Here is an 18,916-nt window from a genome sequence, read left to right on the forward strand (position 1 = left end):
TTCTGGCCCCCAGACCATCACCGCACACTCAGCAGATGAGAATGGAACAGCTGGGGAGGGTTCCACAAGACTGCGTCCCCTCAATGGATGCTGGGGGAGGGGGTAGGGGACTTCAGGGGAGGTGTCATCGCACTCAGTCAATAAAGGAAAGGAGAGGAGAAGTGGGGGGCGGGGTTATCATGGCGACAGGAATGCCTCTTTCGAGGATGCTGTTGTATTCACACTGAATGGGGTGTTAGAAGGCCTAGTGGTGGGTGTATCGGCTCTGAGACACACACAGTGGGATTTATCAAGTGTGTGGTCTCGGACATTGCTTCAGTCTTATTATTTGTGTGCAAAGTGTCTTTCTTTTCAACTGGGGTGTCCTTGCCCCAGTTCTTTTGGCAAGAGGCCTATATGCAGTCTGGGCTATGAAATATGGCCGATAGCCAAAAATAAACTTGAATTTTTATTTTTATGAATGACTTCTCATTCATTTGTTACAGAGAGAAGTCTTTGAAATGTGAACTGTGGTGAACCTCCCAGTCAGCCTAGTGTTTGTTGCTGTCATGTGTCTCAGAGGCTGGGAAGACTTCACCAGTAGTCCATTCTACCCTATTTACTCACTCTGTCAACAAGCTTGATCATTTGTTTAATCAATTGTTGAATAAGTTCTATACTAGCTCTGTTGCTTTTTATTTTAGCTAATTTGTCTTTGCAACTAATTACTCTCTTTCCTCCATGCTCTTTCTCTGTCGTCTCTGTTCTGTCTGTTTTATGGACAGTATATTTGTATCTGCTCAGGCAGTTATTTCCCATCCCTCATCTCTCAGCCTGTACGGTTTTATATAGTGTATGTGATACTCTGTGGTTAGTGAGTTACCTGTAGACTAGACGCCCAGGTGAGAAATAATTCAGCACGGTGTGATTAGAATTCTGAAGCTCTGATCTCAGCCACTGAAGCTCGGCTGATGGAATCATCAGTGGAGAGAGAAGCATTTTTCATTCATTGTTCTCAGTGTAATGTGACAAAAACAACCCAGGTAGCCAGTGTGTTCCCTGTGACTGAGGCAGGTCCTTATCTCTTTCCAGTGTAGCCTCGTAATATCCTCAGTTATTTTGCTGTTTGTTTAGGTAGTTAGGGTGGCAGGTGGGTGCAGGGTGTTGGCTTGGCACACTGCCAGACTGTTCCTAGTTGTGACACACTCGAGGGCCTCCAGCTAGCTAATTGTGTCCCCAGGCTATTGCAGAGTTCTGGTGCACAAGACTACCAGCTAGCTGCTAGCAGACACCTAAAATGTGCATGTGGGGCCTCATCCCATAGGACAAGAGCTGCATACTTACTGTAGGGCTTCCCTAACACAGCAGCAAGCAGCAGCACTGTTTATAGGCTAGTGTTGTCTTCTCCTCAGGAAAACTGTTTTGGGTGTGGTCTCTCTTCCTCTGATAATACCTGCTCATTGACCTGCCCATTGTTTACATTGTACAACCAAAAAACTGTACATTGGAATAGAATGGGGGAAGGGAATTTATTTTAAGTGCAATACCTAAACGTCTCTTGGATGAGTTTGCCTCTGCTTTCTCCCAGTTACACAGTACATGTATGTCTGTATGTATTGAAATGGGGCTTTGAAGCAGCCCTGGTAGAGTGGATTGAAGCAGGAGTCCTGCTGTTCCCATGGTCTGTCTGTGCTGAGGGGGAGAGGCTCAGTGATGGGAAGAGAGGGGCCCATTGGGGGCAGTGTGGCCTGGGGGAACGTTCTGATTGACGTTATCGTGTCGAGCCCAGCACTGGTGCGGAGTGGATCTACCCAGCCTGCCTCTGCTGTCTCCTTGATCTTGGCTGGTTGGGGAGGAGGCTGGAGCTCTCCTTCCCTCTCTCTCTCTCTCTGCTTTTGTCTCTGATAGATTCCCAATCGACCTTTTCACTTGTGCTTGCTTTCACTTGCTAACTCGTCTCACCACTAATGATGTACATGTAGAATTTGAAACACTTGGTCTACAGCCCCTCCCTCAGCTTTATGTGAAAAGGCTGATCGCTCACCAAACAACCATCAAGCCAAAGGTCCACAAAACCAAACAAAAACACGTTGCCTATGGATTTCCTAGATTGCAGAGCTCTGCATTGTTCTGCATAGCAACAGAGGAAGAGGAAATGGGGCCCTGGCATCAAAGGGACATTTCCAACATTTCTGGCCAGTGAGCTCTTTCTTTGACCCTCTGTCCCAACACATCTTCAAAGCCATTCCTCCTAACGATGGTTCCATAATGTTAGTGAGCTGTAGATGATGATCATGATGAAGTCCTTTGTTTCTCCTCCCCACTTCCCTGTTTAAACAAGGTAGATTTTACAGTGGAAATGGCTGTTGTCAAGGGACACGCCTACCTACTGCACAATACACACCCGAAGGTATGAGTTCAGCCAAAAACAATGTTTTTGTACTTTATGTAGTTATCATTGTTGGGTGGGTAATGGAGAGAGGTGACTCCAGTACCTGAACATGACCTCACCTGTTCCTGCAGGCTGAAATCCATCTGCACTTATCAATAATGTAAACCAGACCTCTTTTTGTTAGTGTGTTAGTGTGTCCCAGCCAGTCAGCCTGTTGTTTTCCACTAACATGGCTGATACACCAGGGTCGTGTTCAGTTGGGCCCACCATAGCATATCATCACCTTTTATACAGTAAACTGAAAATGAGTGTTTTCTGATTGGACAAGTCCAGGTAGTTGCTCCCTCCCTGTTTGTCAGTTTATTTATTATTCTTGTTTTGATTGGTGCCTAATGAACATGACCCAGTACTGGAGAAACAACAATGCAAATATCTCTCTCTCCTATCTCCATCAATAAAGTATGTGGTTAGTTAGTCTTGAAGGAAACATCTGCCAGGCTGTTGTCATGTTTAATTTACACTGGTTTGGTTTATCTTATGCTGATGGAGATGATTTGGACTAGCTGACAGCAGGAGTTGACCAGGCAAAGAGAGTATGCGTTCCAAATGACACCCTATTCTCTTTATAGTGCAATACTTTGGATCAGAGCCTAGTCAAAAGTAGTGCACTATAAAGGGAATAGGGTGCCATTTGGGTCGCAGACAGAGCGATAGCTAGGGAACTCTATTTAGCTATGCATCATAGCCAACACCTGCAGCTACTGTTAGTGTCCTCACTGGCCCGTCCTCCAGAGGGTAAACTGATAGGCAGCCTGTCTCAGAGCTGTCATTCTCCCTCAGGTTCCTCTCTATGATCACCTGCCTGCTGAAACATGATGCTTTGAGTCTGTAACACCCTGTAACACCTCTACACAGTCCCAGTGCTATCCACATGATAAAAAGCTTGTAATTGGACATTGTTTAATGATGTTGCTTCCCTAAATTGATCTGTTAAGTAGCCATTCAATTAAGAGGTGTTTTATAGAAAGGCCTGGGTGTGTGTGATGAATGGAATGTAAGCCAGTGTTGGAGTATTGATGAGGTGTAACAGAATAACAGACAAATGGGGCCCTTTAGTCAGACAGTCGTTATGTTTTATGGCCATAAGAGGCTCCAGTCCAGATGCACCATGCTTATCTACTATTGTTGCCCCCAAACCCAAGCATCTGTTAATAACAGAGAAGTAGTAAAGTCTTATTTAATCAACATCTTTATTGAGCAAGGTAGAGTTCCCAGTTACGAGAAGGGCAGAAAAACCGCCAAGGGCAACTATAGAAGTATCTATTTTGAGTGTGCTGTAAAAATTAATTAATGAACAGATGGAGGAATAGATATTTTTTACGTCTTGGTCTGGTTTTAGAAAGTTCCACTCCACTGACACGTGTATTGTTTTTAACCGACTTTATCAGGGGAAGAGGGAGAGAAAGAGAGGGGGTCGAAACAGCATGTCCGAGACAAGATGGCACGACCGGTGAACAGGTCAGGGTTCCATAGCTGCAGGTAGAACAGCAGAAACTGGATCAGCAGCACGACCGGTGAACAGGTCAGTGTTCCATAGCTGCAGGTAGAACAGCAGAAACTGGATCAGCAGCACATCCGGTGAACAGGTCAGGGTTCCAATGCCGCAGGCAGAACATCAGAAACTGGAGCAGCAGCACAACCAGAAGGACTGGGGACATGGACAGCCAGGAGTTGTCAAGCCAGGTAGTCCTGAGGCATGGCTCGGGTCATCCGGGATGGGGGAGAGGGAAAGAGAGAGTGGGAGATGGGAAAATTAGAGGGAGCGTACCTAAGATCACACAGGACACCAGATAAGACAGGATAATTACACCAGATATGACAGACTGACTCTAGCCCCCCGGCACATAGACTTTTGCAGCATAGAAACTGGAGACTGAGACGGGGAGTCGGGGAACACTGTGGCCCTGTCCAAAGTTACCCCCAGACAGGGCCAACCAGGCAAAATATAACCCCACCCACTTTGCCAAAGCACAGTCTCCACACCACTAAAGGGATATCAACAGACCACTAACTTACTACCCGGAGACAAGGCCGAGTATAGCCCACGTAGATCTCCCCCACTGCACGAGCCCGAGGACAGGAAGGACAAGCCAGTGACTCCGCCTCTGGTAAGAACATATATACTGGCACTGTTGAGCTGAGCAAACTACCACAGCAACTCAAAGCCATGCTGACCATAACTTCATTTAGAAATAATGTACAAATCTGGCAAATCGAGGAATAGAACAATTGTTTCATGTCTGGATCTATGTCATGTATTTGCACCGTGGAATTTAGGGACCACCATGGGAACTAAGGAAAAGCAACACCTCTGGCCTTTTTATCCTTGTGACATTTTCACTGAGGTGCTGCTAGTGTAAGATGAGGATTCTAGCAGGCAGTTAGACACTGTTCTGCTGTTTCTTAACCGATCTTGTGCTCCGAGTTTCTAGTTCAGTGCATTTTAAACAGAGAAGTGGGTGGTGTTTTTGTGTTAGAGAGCTTTCTCAGGATGACATGGGTAACAAATGGAATGCTCAATGGTTTTTACCTGACAATAGAGCTGTAGCTAGGCCGGGGCCTCTGCCAAGGGTCTGCTGCAATAGCAGGGAGGGAGAGTGAAAGTGGTCATTACCCCACACCACCACCACCCAGCCCCTCTATACAGAAGGCCCCTCTCCTCTCTTGTATGGGCGGAAGGCCCTTTGATTCTCCCCCAGGCCTGTCTAATCTAATGCCTCCGGAGTCCAGTGAAACCTGTATTGGAAAGGAGGGAAAGATGTCATAGTAACTTCTGTGCCAATGCGCTCTCGCTCTTTCTCTCTCTTTCGCTCACGCTCTCTCTCACGATGAGGCTAACCTGACCCTAATCTTTCAGTTTTCCCTTTTTACATAACCTGCAGTATTACCTGAAGACTGTTCAGTTCAAACGGACTTCAGTTAAACTCTCAAGTTGTTAATTCTACCACAATGAGTTGTTTGACGCACGTGCCTGGTGTTTACAGCTATAACCATTACAGGTGACCTACCAGTGTCATGTTGTGTGGGTGTAATGTTTATGGGTAGGTGTGTGTGTGTGTTTGAATGAGGAGCTAAGGTCATTTGGACGTGTTGGGTCTTGTGATGTGTTATAGCTAGTTACCAAGGTGTCCATTGTTCTCAGGTCCATTCTCTCACACAGACAGACATAGCCATGTGATTGGGACATAAGAGAGAACAAACAATACGTACATGCATGCACATGTTGTGTGTATGTATGTGATTGTGTTCCTTCCTGATTCCCAACATGTACCGGTCTGTGAATGTTTGTTTATGAGTCTGACTTTGTGTGTGTGTGTTATTACAGCCCTGCCCATATTCTCTCTCACTAGGAGATTGTTACAGCGGGGCACTGCATTGATTACTGTATGAACTCCCCTCCTCCCCAAACATGCTGAAAATGGGCCTCCTTTCCATCAAGATTTCCTGTCTGTTTGTTAATACATGTTTCCCTTTCCCACCTTGCTGTGGGTCCCTGTTAAAGCTCTGTTAGCGACCCCACCCTTCATATTCATGCTGGTGGAAGCTTCCTGTTCTGTTCTAGCTGGAGGCTGTGGCTTTATTAGTTAGCCTAGTTAACCCCTGCACTGCCTTAAAAGTCAACAGATGCATGCAGACAGGCAGGACGGCACACAGGACTTCTGCTGCTATGGTTTCTTTCCTCTGGTCCTGCTCTTACTTAACCCGGTATGTTCTCTTCTGTGTTTTTCAGGAGAGTCTCCAGCAGCTCATCCTGATGACCCTGCCTAATGTGCTGACCATCGCTAAGGACCCCCTCTCAGGTACTGTGGTGCTCATTCTCTTGTTCACAAACTTACAACAAGCCTCAGGTAGCTACGCCTCTAAATCCAGTTGGCTAGCTGGCTAGTGCAAGATTAAGTTATGGGTCCCCATCATCTCTTGTTCACACTCACAACAAGTGCTTACAAATGCCTTTATATATTCCCTTGCAATCTCAGTCCAGATACTGTACCGTATGAGGGCCTGTTGGGGTGGGAAGGATGCACATGTTGTGGCCTTTTTCTGGGGTCAGTCAGGAAGTGGGAAAGGCAGGAAAAGTCCATTGGAGCCCTTCAGTCTGTAGGAGGCTAATCAGGCCATGGAGAGTGCTGAGTGTGTGGGCTCTCCGGCCTGGTGTCGACAACCTCGCCAGGATAGACCTTATATGGCTAGCTGTGCGTATGTGTGGCTATGGAGACCGTCAGACCTGATATAGTGGGTGTGGAGAGGTCAGATAGAGGCCTGTTGTCCGCAAGATACAGGTATAGCTGGGGATAGTTCACCTAAGGCTACTATGGTATATTTAGCCTTGATGGGACCATCTAGTCTGATTAGTAACAACTAAACTTTTACCAGAAGGAATAATTGTTTTTGTTTCCCAATCGAATATAATATCTGAACCCAGAACCATATATATACACTATACACTACTCTGTAATGAGCGATTACATCTAGCTAGTGTGGTTCATGCCGCCTCTGTCCCTTATGACTTTTGCAACTCCACCTAGCTAGATAACTCCATAAAGCTAATACCCCACATCCCACACACAGTATGTAGTTCATGAATGTACTTGCAGTACAGTTCTGTACTGTATGCATGAATGAACAAAAGGAACACCAGACCAGTTATTTCTATGGCTTTTGTAACTGTGCTGGCGTGAGAGTAGAGTATCTCCAGAATAATAACGTCATGTTTAAAGTGTTCAGCTTCACCGCCAGACAGTTGTTCCTTCTCCTCCCGGCGGCTAGACCTTTCATGGGTTGGGCCACTACCCTGCCGCCAGCACGCTTGTTTTGCATGTTGGTTCCTGCAACTGTCTGTCAGACACATAAATAACTTTTTATCAGGACCCATGTGGCTGATTTCTATTTTCCTGCCGGGAGCCAAGTTATCTAGATCTAGGCCTCTTGATTGGTCCCGTATGAAAACGTGTTTAGCAATCAAGAACAATAGTGGTCTAACATTGAGATTGGTGGGGTTGTTGGGAGGCTTTTGCTGTAAGCCAGCCTTGGTACAGTGCCTTGCAAAAGTATTCAGCCCCCTTCGCATTTTTCCTATTTTGTTGCATTACATTAATTTAAATAGATTTTTATTTGGATTTCATGTAATGGACATACACAAAATAGCCCAAATTGGTGAAGTGAAAAATTACTTGTTTCAAAAAATTCTAAAAAATAAATACCGGAAAAGTGGTTCGTGCATATGTATTCACCCCCTTTGCTATGAAGCCCCTAAATAAGATCTGGTGCAACCAATTACCTTCAGAAGTCACATAATTAGTTAAATAAAGTCCACCTGTGTGCAATCTAAGTGTCACATTATCTCAGTATATATACACCTGTTCTGAATGGCCCCAGAGTCTCCAACACCACTAAGCAAGGGGCACCACCAAGCAAGCGGCACCATGAAGACCAAGGAGCTCTCCAAACAGGTCAGGGACAAAGTTGTGGAGAAGTACAGATCAGGGTTGGGTTATAAACAAATATCAGAAACTTTGAACATCCCACGGAGCACTATTTAAATCCATTATTAAAAAATGGAAAGAATATGGCACCACAACAAACCTGCCAAGAGAAGGCCGCCCACCAAAACTCACGGACCAGGCAAGGAGGGCATTAATCAGAGAGGCAACAAAGAGACCAAAGATAACCCTGAAGGAGCTGCAAAGCTCCACAGCGGAGATTGGAGTATCTGTCCATAGGACCATTTTAAGCCGTACACTCCACAGAGCTGGGCTTCACGGAAGAGTGGCCAGAAAAAGAAAACAATAAGCAAACACGTTTGGTGTTCGCCAAACGGTATGTGGGAGACTCCCCAAACATATGGAAGAAGGTACTCTGCTCAGATGAGACTAAAATTGAGCTTTTTGGCCATCAAGGAAAATGCTATGTCTGGCGCAAACCGAACACCTCTCATCACCCCGAGAACACCTTCCCCACAGTGAAGCATGGTGGTCGCAGCATCATGCAGTGGGGATGTTTTTCATCTGCAGGGACTGGGAAACTGGTCAGAATTTAGGAATGATGGATGGCGCTAAATACAGGAAAGTTCTTGAGGGAAACCTGATTCAGTCTTCCGGAGGTTCACCTTCCAGCAGGACAATGACCCTAAGCATACTGCTAAAGCAGCACTCGAGTGGTTTAAAGGGAACATTTAAATGTCTTGGAATGGCCTAGTCAAAGCCCAGACCTCAATCCAATTGAGAATCTGTGGTATGACTTAAAGATTGCTGTACACCAGCGGAACCCATCCAACTTGAAGGAGCTGGAGCAGTTTTGCGTTGAAAAATGCTTATAGAGACATACCCCAAGAGACTTGCAGCTGTAATTGCTGCAAAAGGTGGCTCTATAAAGTATTGACTTTGGGGGGAGGGGGGGGAGTGAATAGTTCAAAGTGGTAGGCATGTTGTGTAAATCAAATGATACAAACCCCCAAAAAATCCATTTTAATTCCAGGTTGTAAGCAACAAAATAGGAAAAAAGCCAAGGGGGGTGAATACCTTCCCAAGCCACTATATGTGAACTGAATTTCAATAGTGGTTAATGGGGTGTGTGTTAATATTATTGTGTGTGGATGGATGCGTTATGTTATGTTTGTATGGAATGGCCTCAGGAAGTTAGCTTTTCCATGAGTTCCTATGTTCAGTTCAGGGTTACACCACTGCCTGCCCTTTTGTCTTCTTAGTTGGTCTCAATGGAATAAGGGCAGGGCTGGGTCGCAGACAGGGTCTCCATGGCAACCCTGTTGCCCTTTCCCCAGAGTGTTGATCAAGCTTTTTTGAAGTCCTTTCCAGGACCAAGGACACACACACACACACACACACACACACGCACATACTAACACACAGCTGATCCCAGACAAACAAAAAGAAATGGTAAATACCTTTTTTAATAAACGCTTGCTACATCCACAAAAACACCCAAAGATAATCCTGAGCTGTGGCTGATTTTAAAGATTGACCCACTAATTGATGGCTCCTAACCAACAGCGATGGGAGAGTTCTTCCAGCCACTGGTGTAAGAACTGGGGGGATGGGAGAGGTCCACAAAACTGTCATTTGGGATTTGCTGCCTGCCTGGCAGGTTGACGCATATTGGGATGAATCTTGTCCTGGAGGCAGAGCTGAGCGATTTCCACTAGATAGGCCAGCTGCCAAGTCGAAATTGGCAATACAGTGCCTGTGGAAAGTATTCACACCCCTTGACCTTTTCCACATTTTGTTGTGTTAAAGCCTGAATTGAAAATGGGTTAAATTGAGGTTTTGTGTCACGGGCCTACACACAATACCCCATAATGTCAAAGTGGAATTATGTTTTTTAAAATTTATTAAATGAAAAGCTGAAATGTCATAACTCAATAACTATTCAACCGCTTTTATGGCAAGCCTAAATAAGTTCAGGAGTAAAAATATGCTTAACAAGTCATATAATAAGTTGCATGGACTCACTCTGTGTGCAATAAAAGTGTTTAACATGATTTTTGAATGACTACCTCATCTCTGTACCCCATACACACACAATTATCTGTAAGGTCCCTCAGTCAAGCAGTGAATTTCAAACACAGATTCAACCACAAAGACCAGGGAGGTTTTCTAATTGAATGTTCCTGAGTGTCCTAGTTAGAGTTTTGACTTAAATCGGCTTTAAAATCCATGGCAAGACTTGAAAATGGCTGTTTAGCGATGATCAACCACCAACTTGACGGTGCTTGAAGAATTTTGAAAATAATAATGTGCAAATATTGTACAATCCAGGTGTGCAAAGCTCTAAGAGACTTACCCAGAAAGACTCACAGCTGTAATCGATGCCAAATGTGATTCTAACATGTATTGACTCAGGGGTATGAATACTTATGTAAATTAGATATTTCTCTATTTCATTTTCAATACATTTGCAAACATTTCTCTAAACATGTTTTCACTTCGTCATTATGGGGTATTGTGCGTAGGTGGGTGAGATAAAAATCGACTTAATCCATGTTGAATTCAGGGTGTAACACAACAAAATGTGGAATAATTCAAGGGGTATGAATACTTTCTAAAGACATTTACACTACATTTACGTCATTTAGCAGACACTCTTATCCAGAGCGACTTACAGTTAGAGTGCATACATTTTATTTTTTTATACTGGCCTCCCGTGGGAATCGAACCCACAACCCTGGCATTGAAACGCCATGCTCTACCAACTGAGCTACATCCCTGTAGGCTATTCCCTCCCCTACCCTGGACGACGCTGGGCCAATTGTGCGCAGCTCCATGGATCTCCTGGTCGTGGCCGGCTACGACAGAGCCTGGATTCGAACCAGGATCTCTAGTGGCACAGCTAGCACTGCGATGCAGGGCCTTAGACCACTGTGCCACTTGGGAGATTGGCACTGTATATCGTAATAATTCATAAAAACAAAAATGTCTTAATTTCAAGATGTCCTCCAGAGATTTTTTTTACTTGTACTGTTGAAAAGCGATTTCCCAAGTATAAATACAGTAAAGTAAAAAATATATTTGGAGCAAAATGATTATTTTTTTTACACATCAAGGAGTAGGGCATTCAAGGAGTTGGTCTGATTGGAATCAATCGGCTAAAAGGAAAGGGTGTTTTAATCAGGTATGTCTTCATCTTTCATCTTCAACAGGCAAGGGTATGGAGGAGGTGAAGAGACTGCTGCTGTTGATCCTAGGCTGTGCTGTACAGGTAACATAGCCTTTTCTAACATCTTCAACAGATCTTTCTTGCAAAAGAGATTTGATCTCAATGATAATCTGAATGAATAAAGTTAAAATTACAAAACATGAACAACCCCTCCTAATTGAGCCAACCAGGTAGGCCTACTGTAGAATTAATTCCCTTGTGAGTCTGTGTAGAGGCAGTTAGTCAGTTTACTGTACAATACAGGGATATGTGACTTTCTGCCTTGGCAAACATTATACAGGGATTGTGTATATATGTATGTGTATAGATATATACTGTATATGTTTATTGTCACATACACCGGATAGGTGCAGTGAAATGTGTTGTTTGACAGGGTCAGCCATACAGCGCACCTGGAGCAAATTATCAAATCAAATTTTATTGGCCACATGTGCCGAATACAACAGGTGCAGACATTACAGTGAAATGCTTACTTACAGCCCTTAACCAACAGTGCATTTATTTTAAATAAAAAAGTAGAATAAAACAACAAACTTGAGAAAAAAAGAGCAGAAGTAAAATAAAATAACAGTAGGGAGGCTATATATACAGGGGGGTACCGGTGCAGAGTCAATGTGCGGGGGCACCAGCTAGTTCATGTAGTTGAAGTAATATGTACATGTGGGTAGAGTTAAAGTGACTATGCATAAATAATTAACAGAGTAGCAGCAGCGTAAAAAGATGGGGAATGGGGGGCAGTGCAAATAGTCCAGGTAGCAATGATTAGCTGTTTCCAGAGTCTTATTGCTTGGGGGTAGAAGCTGTTGAGAAGTCTTTTGGACCTAGACTTGGCACTCCGGTACCGCTTGCCGTGTGGTAGCAGAGAGAACAGTCTATGACTAGGGTGGTTGGAGTCTTTGACAATTTTGAGGGCCTTCCTCTGACACCGCCTGGTATAGAGGTCCTGGATGGCAGGAAGCTTGGCCCCAGTGATGTACTGGGCCGTACGCACTACCCTCTGTAGTGCCTTGCGGTCGGAGGCCAAGCAGTTGCCATACCAGGCGATGATGCAACCAGTCAGGATGCTCTCGATGGTGCAGCTGTAGAATTTTTTGAGGATCTGAGGACCCATGCCAAATCTTTTCAGTCTCTTAAGGGGGAATAGGCTTTGTCGTGCCCTCTTCACGACTGTCTTGGTGTGTTTGGACCATGATAGTTTGTTGGTGATGTGGACACCAAGGAACTTGAAGCTCTCAAACCTGTTCCACTACAGCCTCGTCGATGAGAATGGGGGCGTGCTCAAACCTCTTTTTTTTTTTTTTTTTCTGTAGTCAACAATCATCTCCTTTTGTCTTGGTCATGTTGAGGGAGAGGTTGTTATCCTTGCACCACACGGCCAGCTCTCTGACCTCCTCCCTATAGGCTGTCTCATCGTTGTCGGTGATCAGGCTTACCACTGTTGTGTCGTCGGCAAACTTAATGATGGTGTTGGAGTCGGCAAACTTAATGATGGTGTTGGAGTCGTGCCTGGCCATGCAGTCATGGGTGAACAGGGAGTACAGGAGGGGACTGAGCACGCACCCCTGAGGGGCCCCCGTGTTGAGGATCAGTGTGGCAGATGTGTTGTTACCTACCCTTACCACCTGGGGGCGGCCCGTCAGGAAGTCCAGGATCCAGTTGCAGATGGAGGTGTTTAGTCCCAGGATCCTTAGCTTATTGTTGAGCTTTGAGGGCACTGTGGTGTTGAACGCTGAGCTGTAGTCAATGAATAGCATTCTCACGTAGGTGTTCCTCTTGTCCAGGTGGGAAAGGGCAGTGTGGAGTGCAATAGAGATTGCATCATCTGTGGATCTATTGGGGCGGTATGCAAATGGGAGTGGGTCTAGGGTTTCTGGGATAATGGTGTTGATGTGAGCCATGACCAGCCTTTCAAAGCACTTCATGGCTACAGATGTCAGTGCTACGGGTCGGTAGTCATTTAGGCAGGTTATCTTAGTCTTTGGGCATGGGGACTATGGTGGTCTGCTTGAAACATGTTGGTATTACATACTCAGTCAGGGACATGTTGAAAATGTCAGTGAAGACACTTGCCAGTTGGTCAGCACATGCTCGGAGTACACGTCCTGGTAATCCGTCTGTGAATGTTGACCTGCTTAAAAGTCTTACTCACATCGGCTACGGAGAGCGTGATCACATAGTCATCCGGAACAGCTGGTGCTCTCATGCATGCTTCAGTGTTGCTTGCCTCGAAGCGAGCATAGAAGTGGTTTAGCTCGTCTGGAAGTGTTGTGTCATTGGGCAGCTCGCGGCTGTGCTTCCCTTTGTAGTCTGTAATAGTTTTCAAGCCCTGCCACATCCGACGAGCGTCAGAGCCGGTGTAGTACGATTCAATCTTAGTCCTGTATTGACTCTTTGCCTGTTTGATGGTTCGTCGGAGGGCATAGCGGGATTTCTTATAAGCGTCCGGGTTAGAGTCCCGCTCCTTGAAAGCAGCAGCTCTACCCTTTTAGCTCAGTGCGGATGTTTCCTGTAATCCACGGTTTCTGGCTGGGGTATGTACGTACGGTCACTGTGGGGACGACATCATCGATGCACTTATTGATGAAGCCAGTGACTGATGTGGTGTACTCCTCAATGCTATCTGAAGAATCCCGGAACATGTTCCGGTCTGTGCTAGCAAAACAGTCCTGTAGCTTAGCATCTGCGTCATCTGACCACTTTTTTATTAACCGAGTCACTGGTGCTTCCTGCTTTAGTTTTTGCTTATTAGCAGGAATCAGGAGGATAGAGTTATGGTCAGATTTGCCAAATGGAGGGCGAGGGAGAGCTTTGTATGCATCTCTGTGTGTGGAGTAAAGGTGGTCTAGAGTTTTTTTTCCTCTGGTTGCACATTTAACATGCTGGTAGAAATTAGGTAGAACGGATTTAAGTTTCCCTGCATTAAAGTCCCCGGCCACTAGGAGCGCTGCCTCTGGATGAGCGTTTTCCTGTTGACTTATGGCCTTATACAGCTCATTCAGTGCAATCTTAATGCCAGCATTGGTTTGTGGTGGTAAATAGACAACTATGAAAAATATAGATGAAAACTCTCTTGGTAAATAGTGTGGTCTACAGCTTATCATAAGATACTCTACCTCAGGCGAGCAAAACCTAGAGACTTCCTTAGTATTTGATTTTGTGCACCAGCTGTTGTTTACAAATATACACAGACCGCCACCCCTTGTCTTACCTGAGTCAGCCGTTCTATCCTGCCGATGTAGCGTATAGCCCGCTAGCTGTATGTTGTCCATGTCGTCGTTCAGCCACGACTCGGTGAAACATAATTGCCTTGCTCAACGGCACATCAACAGATTTTATTCACCTTGTCGTCTCAGGTATTTGAACCAGCGACCTTTCGGTTGGCCCAGCGCTCTAACCACTAGTCTACCTGGCACCTGATCACACCAGGAAGTGAAGCTGCATTGGCATAACTTTACATGTTAGAACGCATCCCTGTATTAACTGAAACTGATAAGTCGCCTTCAGTGCAACAGCAATGGCCTGTTATCTTATCAACATTTTATGAATCAATTCAAGATGGCCCTCAAATGTTTTATGAGATGAATTTCTCTTTTGAAATCGACATGTCCATTGTAGCACCAATATCACAGCGCATGTCAGAGGCTCAGAGAGATAAAGGGTTAAATAGTGCAGGGCCCACCCACCTGTACCTATACCAGAGGCTGTTCCATTCCCTTGGCTCTGATATCTCTCTCACTTCAGCTCTGTACACTATTGTTTTCATTCCCTCCAATCCCCTGGCCTCTCCCTCTCCTTTCTCTCTGTTACACTGCACTGGTTTTTCTTGTTCTTGGGAAAAAGCGGGATGGAGAGAGAGATGAAGTGTTGACTAGTTGTTAACTTTTCCTCAGGTATTTTTCCGATACATAAAAAAATGTCAACGTCAAGCATAGATGGAATACATTTTCTAAGTCGATGCATTATCTATACCTCTTATAATTGTTTTCTCTCCATTTAATTGAATGGTAATTACTCGAGTCTGTGCTGCCTCAAGTCACATTACCCTATACAGTATTTCTATAAGATTTAGAACCTTCTTCTTTTCATATGGCTTATTCATATTTATGTCCATTCAAACACCCAGTCCTTTGTGTTCAATAGAGAATGTGAGAACCAAATCTTAATCAAAATGTCTTTCTGATAGTTTATAGTCGTGACCTATAGGTATCTGATAGAAGTGCCTGTCATTGCTACTTCCTCTGCAGTGTGAGAGGAAAGAAGAGATCATTGAGAAAATCAAACTGCTCGACATCGAGAAGCAGGCAGCCATTGTCTCCCACATTCAAGAGGTGAGTAGTGCAGGTGCAGGTGTAGGTGTGTTCACGTCAAAGCAGGCACACATGTTCATGCGCATCAGCCCTTCCTTTTTTGTAGTGAATTGTTTTCTCACGTTATCTTCAGGTACGCCTTGTGAATACTGCTGAAAATTTGGCATCTGGCTAAATCTGGCACATTTACAGAAACATTGATTTATGTGCACTATTCCTGTCAAATAAATATAATAAAGTAAAGACATATTCAGGTCTTACTCCTAGGCCTACACTTTAACAGTATGACATTTCCATTGACATTTAGGCAATCCTGTTCATGCGTGTTCGTCAATTTGTTTATAGTGAATATTTTTCTCACATGTACTATGCATCTTCACATACAGACACATACAAGTCTTATTCCCAGGCCTACAGTACTATATTCCTTTTGACAATATTGTTATATTTCGCTGCACAGATTCAGAAATACAAGGGAGATGGCACTGTTATTACACATGTATTGGGTTTCAATGCAGAACTTATGGCATTCCTGTTTACATTGTTGTTATAATGTCTGTCTACCCCTTCAGGTGACCCATAACCAGGAGAATGTGTTGGACATGCAGTGGCTGGAGCTGCCAGACATGCCCCCTGAGGAGCTCGAACCCCTGTCCCGTAACATGGCCCTGCACCTCCGCAAACTCATAGATGAAAGAGATGAATGTGCAGAGGTTGGTATCGAACACAGAACTAGTCTGAAACACACCCAAATCAACTGTATTACCCACAATATGTTTAAAAAATGCATCTGTACATGATATGGACATTACTGTCATGCAGACTTGATTTGTGCCCTTTCTATGCACAGCCAATAGACTGACAGAGTTCTTCTCCGCCCTCCTCCAGGTGATCGTGGAGCTGACCCAGGAGAAGGACTACCTCCAGTCCCAGCAGCCTTCCAATCACCTGGGTTACCCCTGTCCTGAGAGGACTGCATTGGGCCTGGACGGACCCGTCTCACTGCTGTCCAAAGAGGACCGCCAGCACCTGGCTGTGGAGCTGGCCGACACTAAAGCCAAACTGAGACGCTCGCGACAGGAACTGTGAGTCAGAAAAGGGGAGAGGTTAGAGTCGGGGATAACAGTTCAGCATTTAGTATATTTTATTAAGACAAATAATTTCCTAAGATGTTAGCTTCAGAAACACTGCAAGCCCTCTATCAGAAAATATATTGACTCTAAATAAACTACACTTAACATGATTACAAAAATGTATACATGTCTGAATAAATTGATTTGCCAACCTAATGTGTGCTGTGTCTCTCCCAGGGAGGAGAAGACTGAGCATCTGATGGATACCAAACATGAGGTGGAGAGGCTGGACCTGGAGATGCAGAAACTCAAGCAAGAGGTGCGGATTTCCTCTTTTTCACTTCGGCTTCCCTGTCCCCCCCCTCACACTATCCTCCTGTTTCTCTCCCTCACTTTCTCCCCCTGTTTATCTCACTCACTTACCTAAACATACATTGAAACCCAACTTTCCCTTCTTTTCCAAGTCAGGAAAAAGTTTCCTCCTAGGCATTTCGAATCTTGACCACAAATGACATGTTAGAAAAGCTTTGAAATTCCGTCTTCAGAAGATTCACAGTAGTGAACATTTTAGCTGATGTTACATTCTCATTTCATTACCATTTTTGGATATTCACATGAAATCAGGAAATTCTAAAATGGAAAGATCTGTCATCTGTTATTTAGCCATAACCTCCAGTACATCTAGTTTGTTGTACAATTCATGCACCTCTGTTTGGTTGCTGCAAAGTAGCGGCAGTATACCATTTCTGCAATTATAACCTCCAGACCAGATCCATAGTGTGTCTTTTTATGCGCTGTGCAGAACATGCAGCTGCTGGCGGAGGCACGGTCGGTGCGTGCCTACAGGGATGAGGTGGATGCTCTGAGGGAGAAGGCAGCCAAGGTGGACAGACTGGAGACAGAGCTGTCGCGCTGCAAGGAGAGGCTACACGACGTCCACTTCTACAAGACACGAGTCGAGGTGAGACACACTGAGCATTGAATTTAATTGATTAAACTCACCAACATCAATTTTATGAATGCTAGAATAAAATACAATGCTGTACATTAACAACACATGTAAAAGGAAAATACCTTTGTTTGCTCCACTATTCATGCACCTTGGTTTGAAATGGAGGTAGTGACAGCATTTATTTTTCTCATTATCAACACACATCCACATGTATAGCCTATCTCATCTGTCAAGACACATTAATATTGGTTGTGCATATTAAGACCCATATTCCTTAGCAGCACGTCTTTCATGTCTCTGGGTCAAATCAGTTCCACTTCATTGACTAGAACATTGACTAGAACCCCTGCTGTCTCTGTCACAGGAGAACAATGGCACCTCCTGATCAGCAGCATTTTTGAGTTTGTCCAGGCAGGGAGCTCCACAGCTGTCAATGGCAGGCCTTTGAACCACTATTTCCCACTGTCTCCGTCTCAGCCTCTGACTCATTTATATTTCACACTGTCTCCTTACTGAGAATATTGACTACATTGCAGTCAGACTGAACGGAATCGCTAATCTACAAATCACCTTGCTTTCCCAAATAACTACTCATTATGTGATCAAGATGAGAAAATCTGCACAGCGTCTCAGGCTGGTCCCCTTGAACATGCTGTATGTATATGTCCCTCTGTTTTAGGGCTGTCCCCCACCCCCGCAAAACATCTGCGTCGACCAAGAGTAATCTTTTCTTTCGACCAATCGATTGGTCGAAAATTGTAAACTTGTATTTTTCCATATATAGACACACCCTATGTGTTTTTAATAAAATCAACTATATCTACTGAACTTGTCTGATGCTTTAAGTTCGCTGTTTGATTAAATCATTAAGACACACAAATGACTCAAGGGCGCCAGAGATCAAGAGCCTAACCAGAAGAAGAAAAAAAACGTCTTCTTCCGCTGCTGCTGGCCTTTGCAGATTCTGCCATTACGCTCCTGAAGTTGCTGGTAATAGGCTACACCAGCGGGCGGCATCCATTTCCATTTGGAGCTCCAATTAATTTTTTACAATTTCTACCGATCTGCTTGCCAATTATGATTTTCATATGCACATTTTCGTGGAACAGTTTCATTTAATTTATAATAGTGTCAAAATCATAGTCATGTGGTTAATCTAAATTCTAACTAAATCTAAATGATACAAATCTAAAAATTAACTTCTATTGCCATTGCCAACAATGTAAAAATAGCCTACATAAAGCCAACAAATAAAAACATTGCAGCCTGCAGGTAGAAAATATCCTGATTTAAAAATAAATATCCTATAAATCACATTGACTACGCATGGCCTGTCTGCAATGAACTTGAAACATTGTATCAGCTGAGTCTGGCCCAAAGCGCGCGCTAGCAAACCTCCAACGTTGTATAAAATATTCTGGGCCCTCAGTTTCCCGCGCCAGTGAGCTCAGGAGAGACACAGCTGTAGGCTATTTGTGCAAGG

At 44.4% G+C, this 18,916-nt stretch overlaps 1 protein-coding gene across 1 annotated transcript in view; it reads left to right on the plus strand.

Moving 5' to 3' along the window:
- LOC311146125 (protein Daple-like) overlaps positions 1-18,916 on the plus strand; it is a 78,973-nt gene that overhangs the window by 20,084 nt on the left and 39,973 nt on the right. The window contains exons 4-10 of the mRNA XM_084182600.1: positions 6,162-6,231; positions 11,085-11,143; positions 15,346-15,429; positions 15,981-16,121; positions 16,297-16,493; positions 16,719-16,800; positions 17,284-17,442. Of these exons, the coding sequence (XP_084038726.1) occupies positions 6,162-6,231; positions 11,085-11,143; positions 15,346-15,429; positions 15,981-16,121; positions 16,297-16,493; positions 16,719-16,800; positions 17,284-17,442 (792 nt within the window). The remainder of the gene's footprint in view (positions 1-6,161; positions 6,232-11,084; positions 11,144-15,345; positions 15,430-15,980; positions 16,122-16,296; positions 16,494-16,718; positions 16,801-17,283; positions 17,443-18,916) is intronic.

This window comes from Coregonus lavaretus (genome assembly GCF_964263955.1).
Source record: "Coregonus lavaretus genome assembly, chromosome: 18".
In the NCBI taxonomy this organism is placed as follows: Eukaryota; Metazoa; Chordata; class Actinopteri; order Salmoniformes; family Salmonidae; genus Coregonus; species Coregonus lavaretus.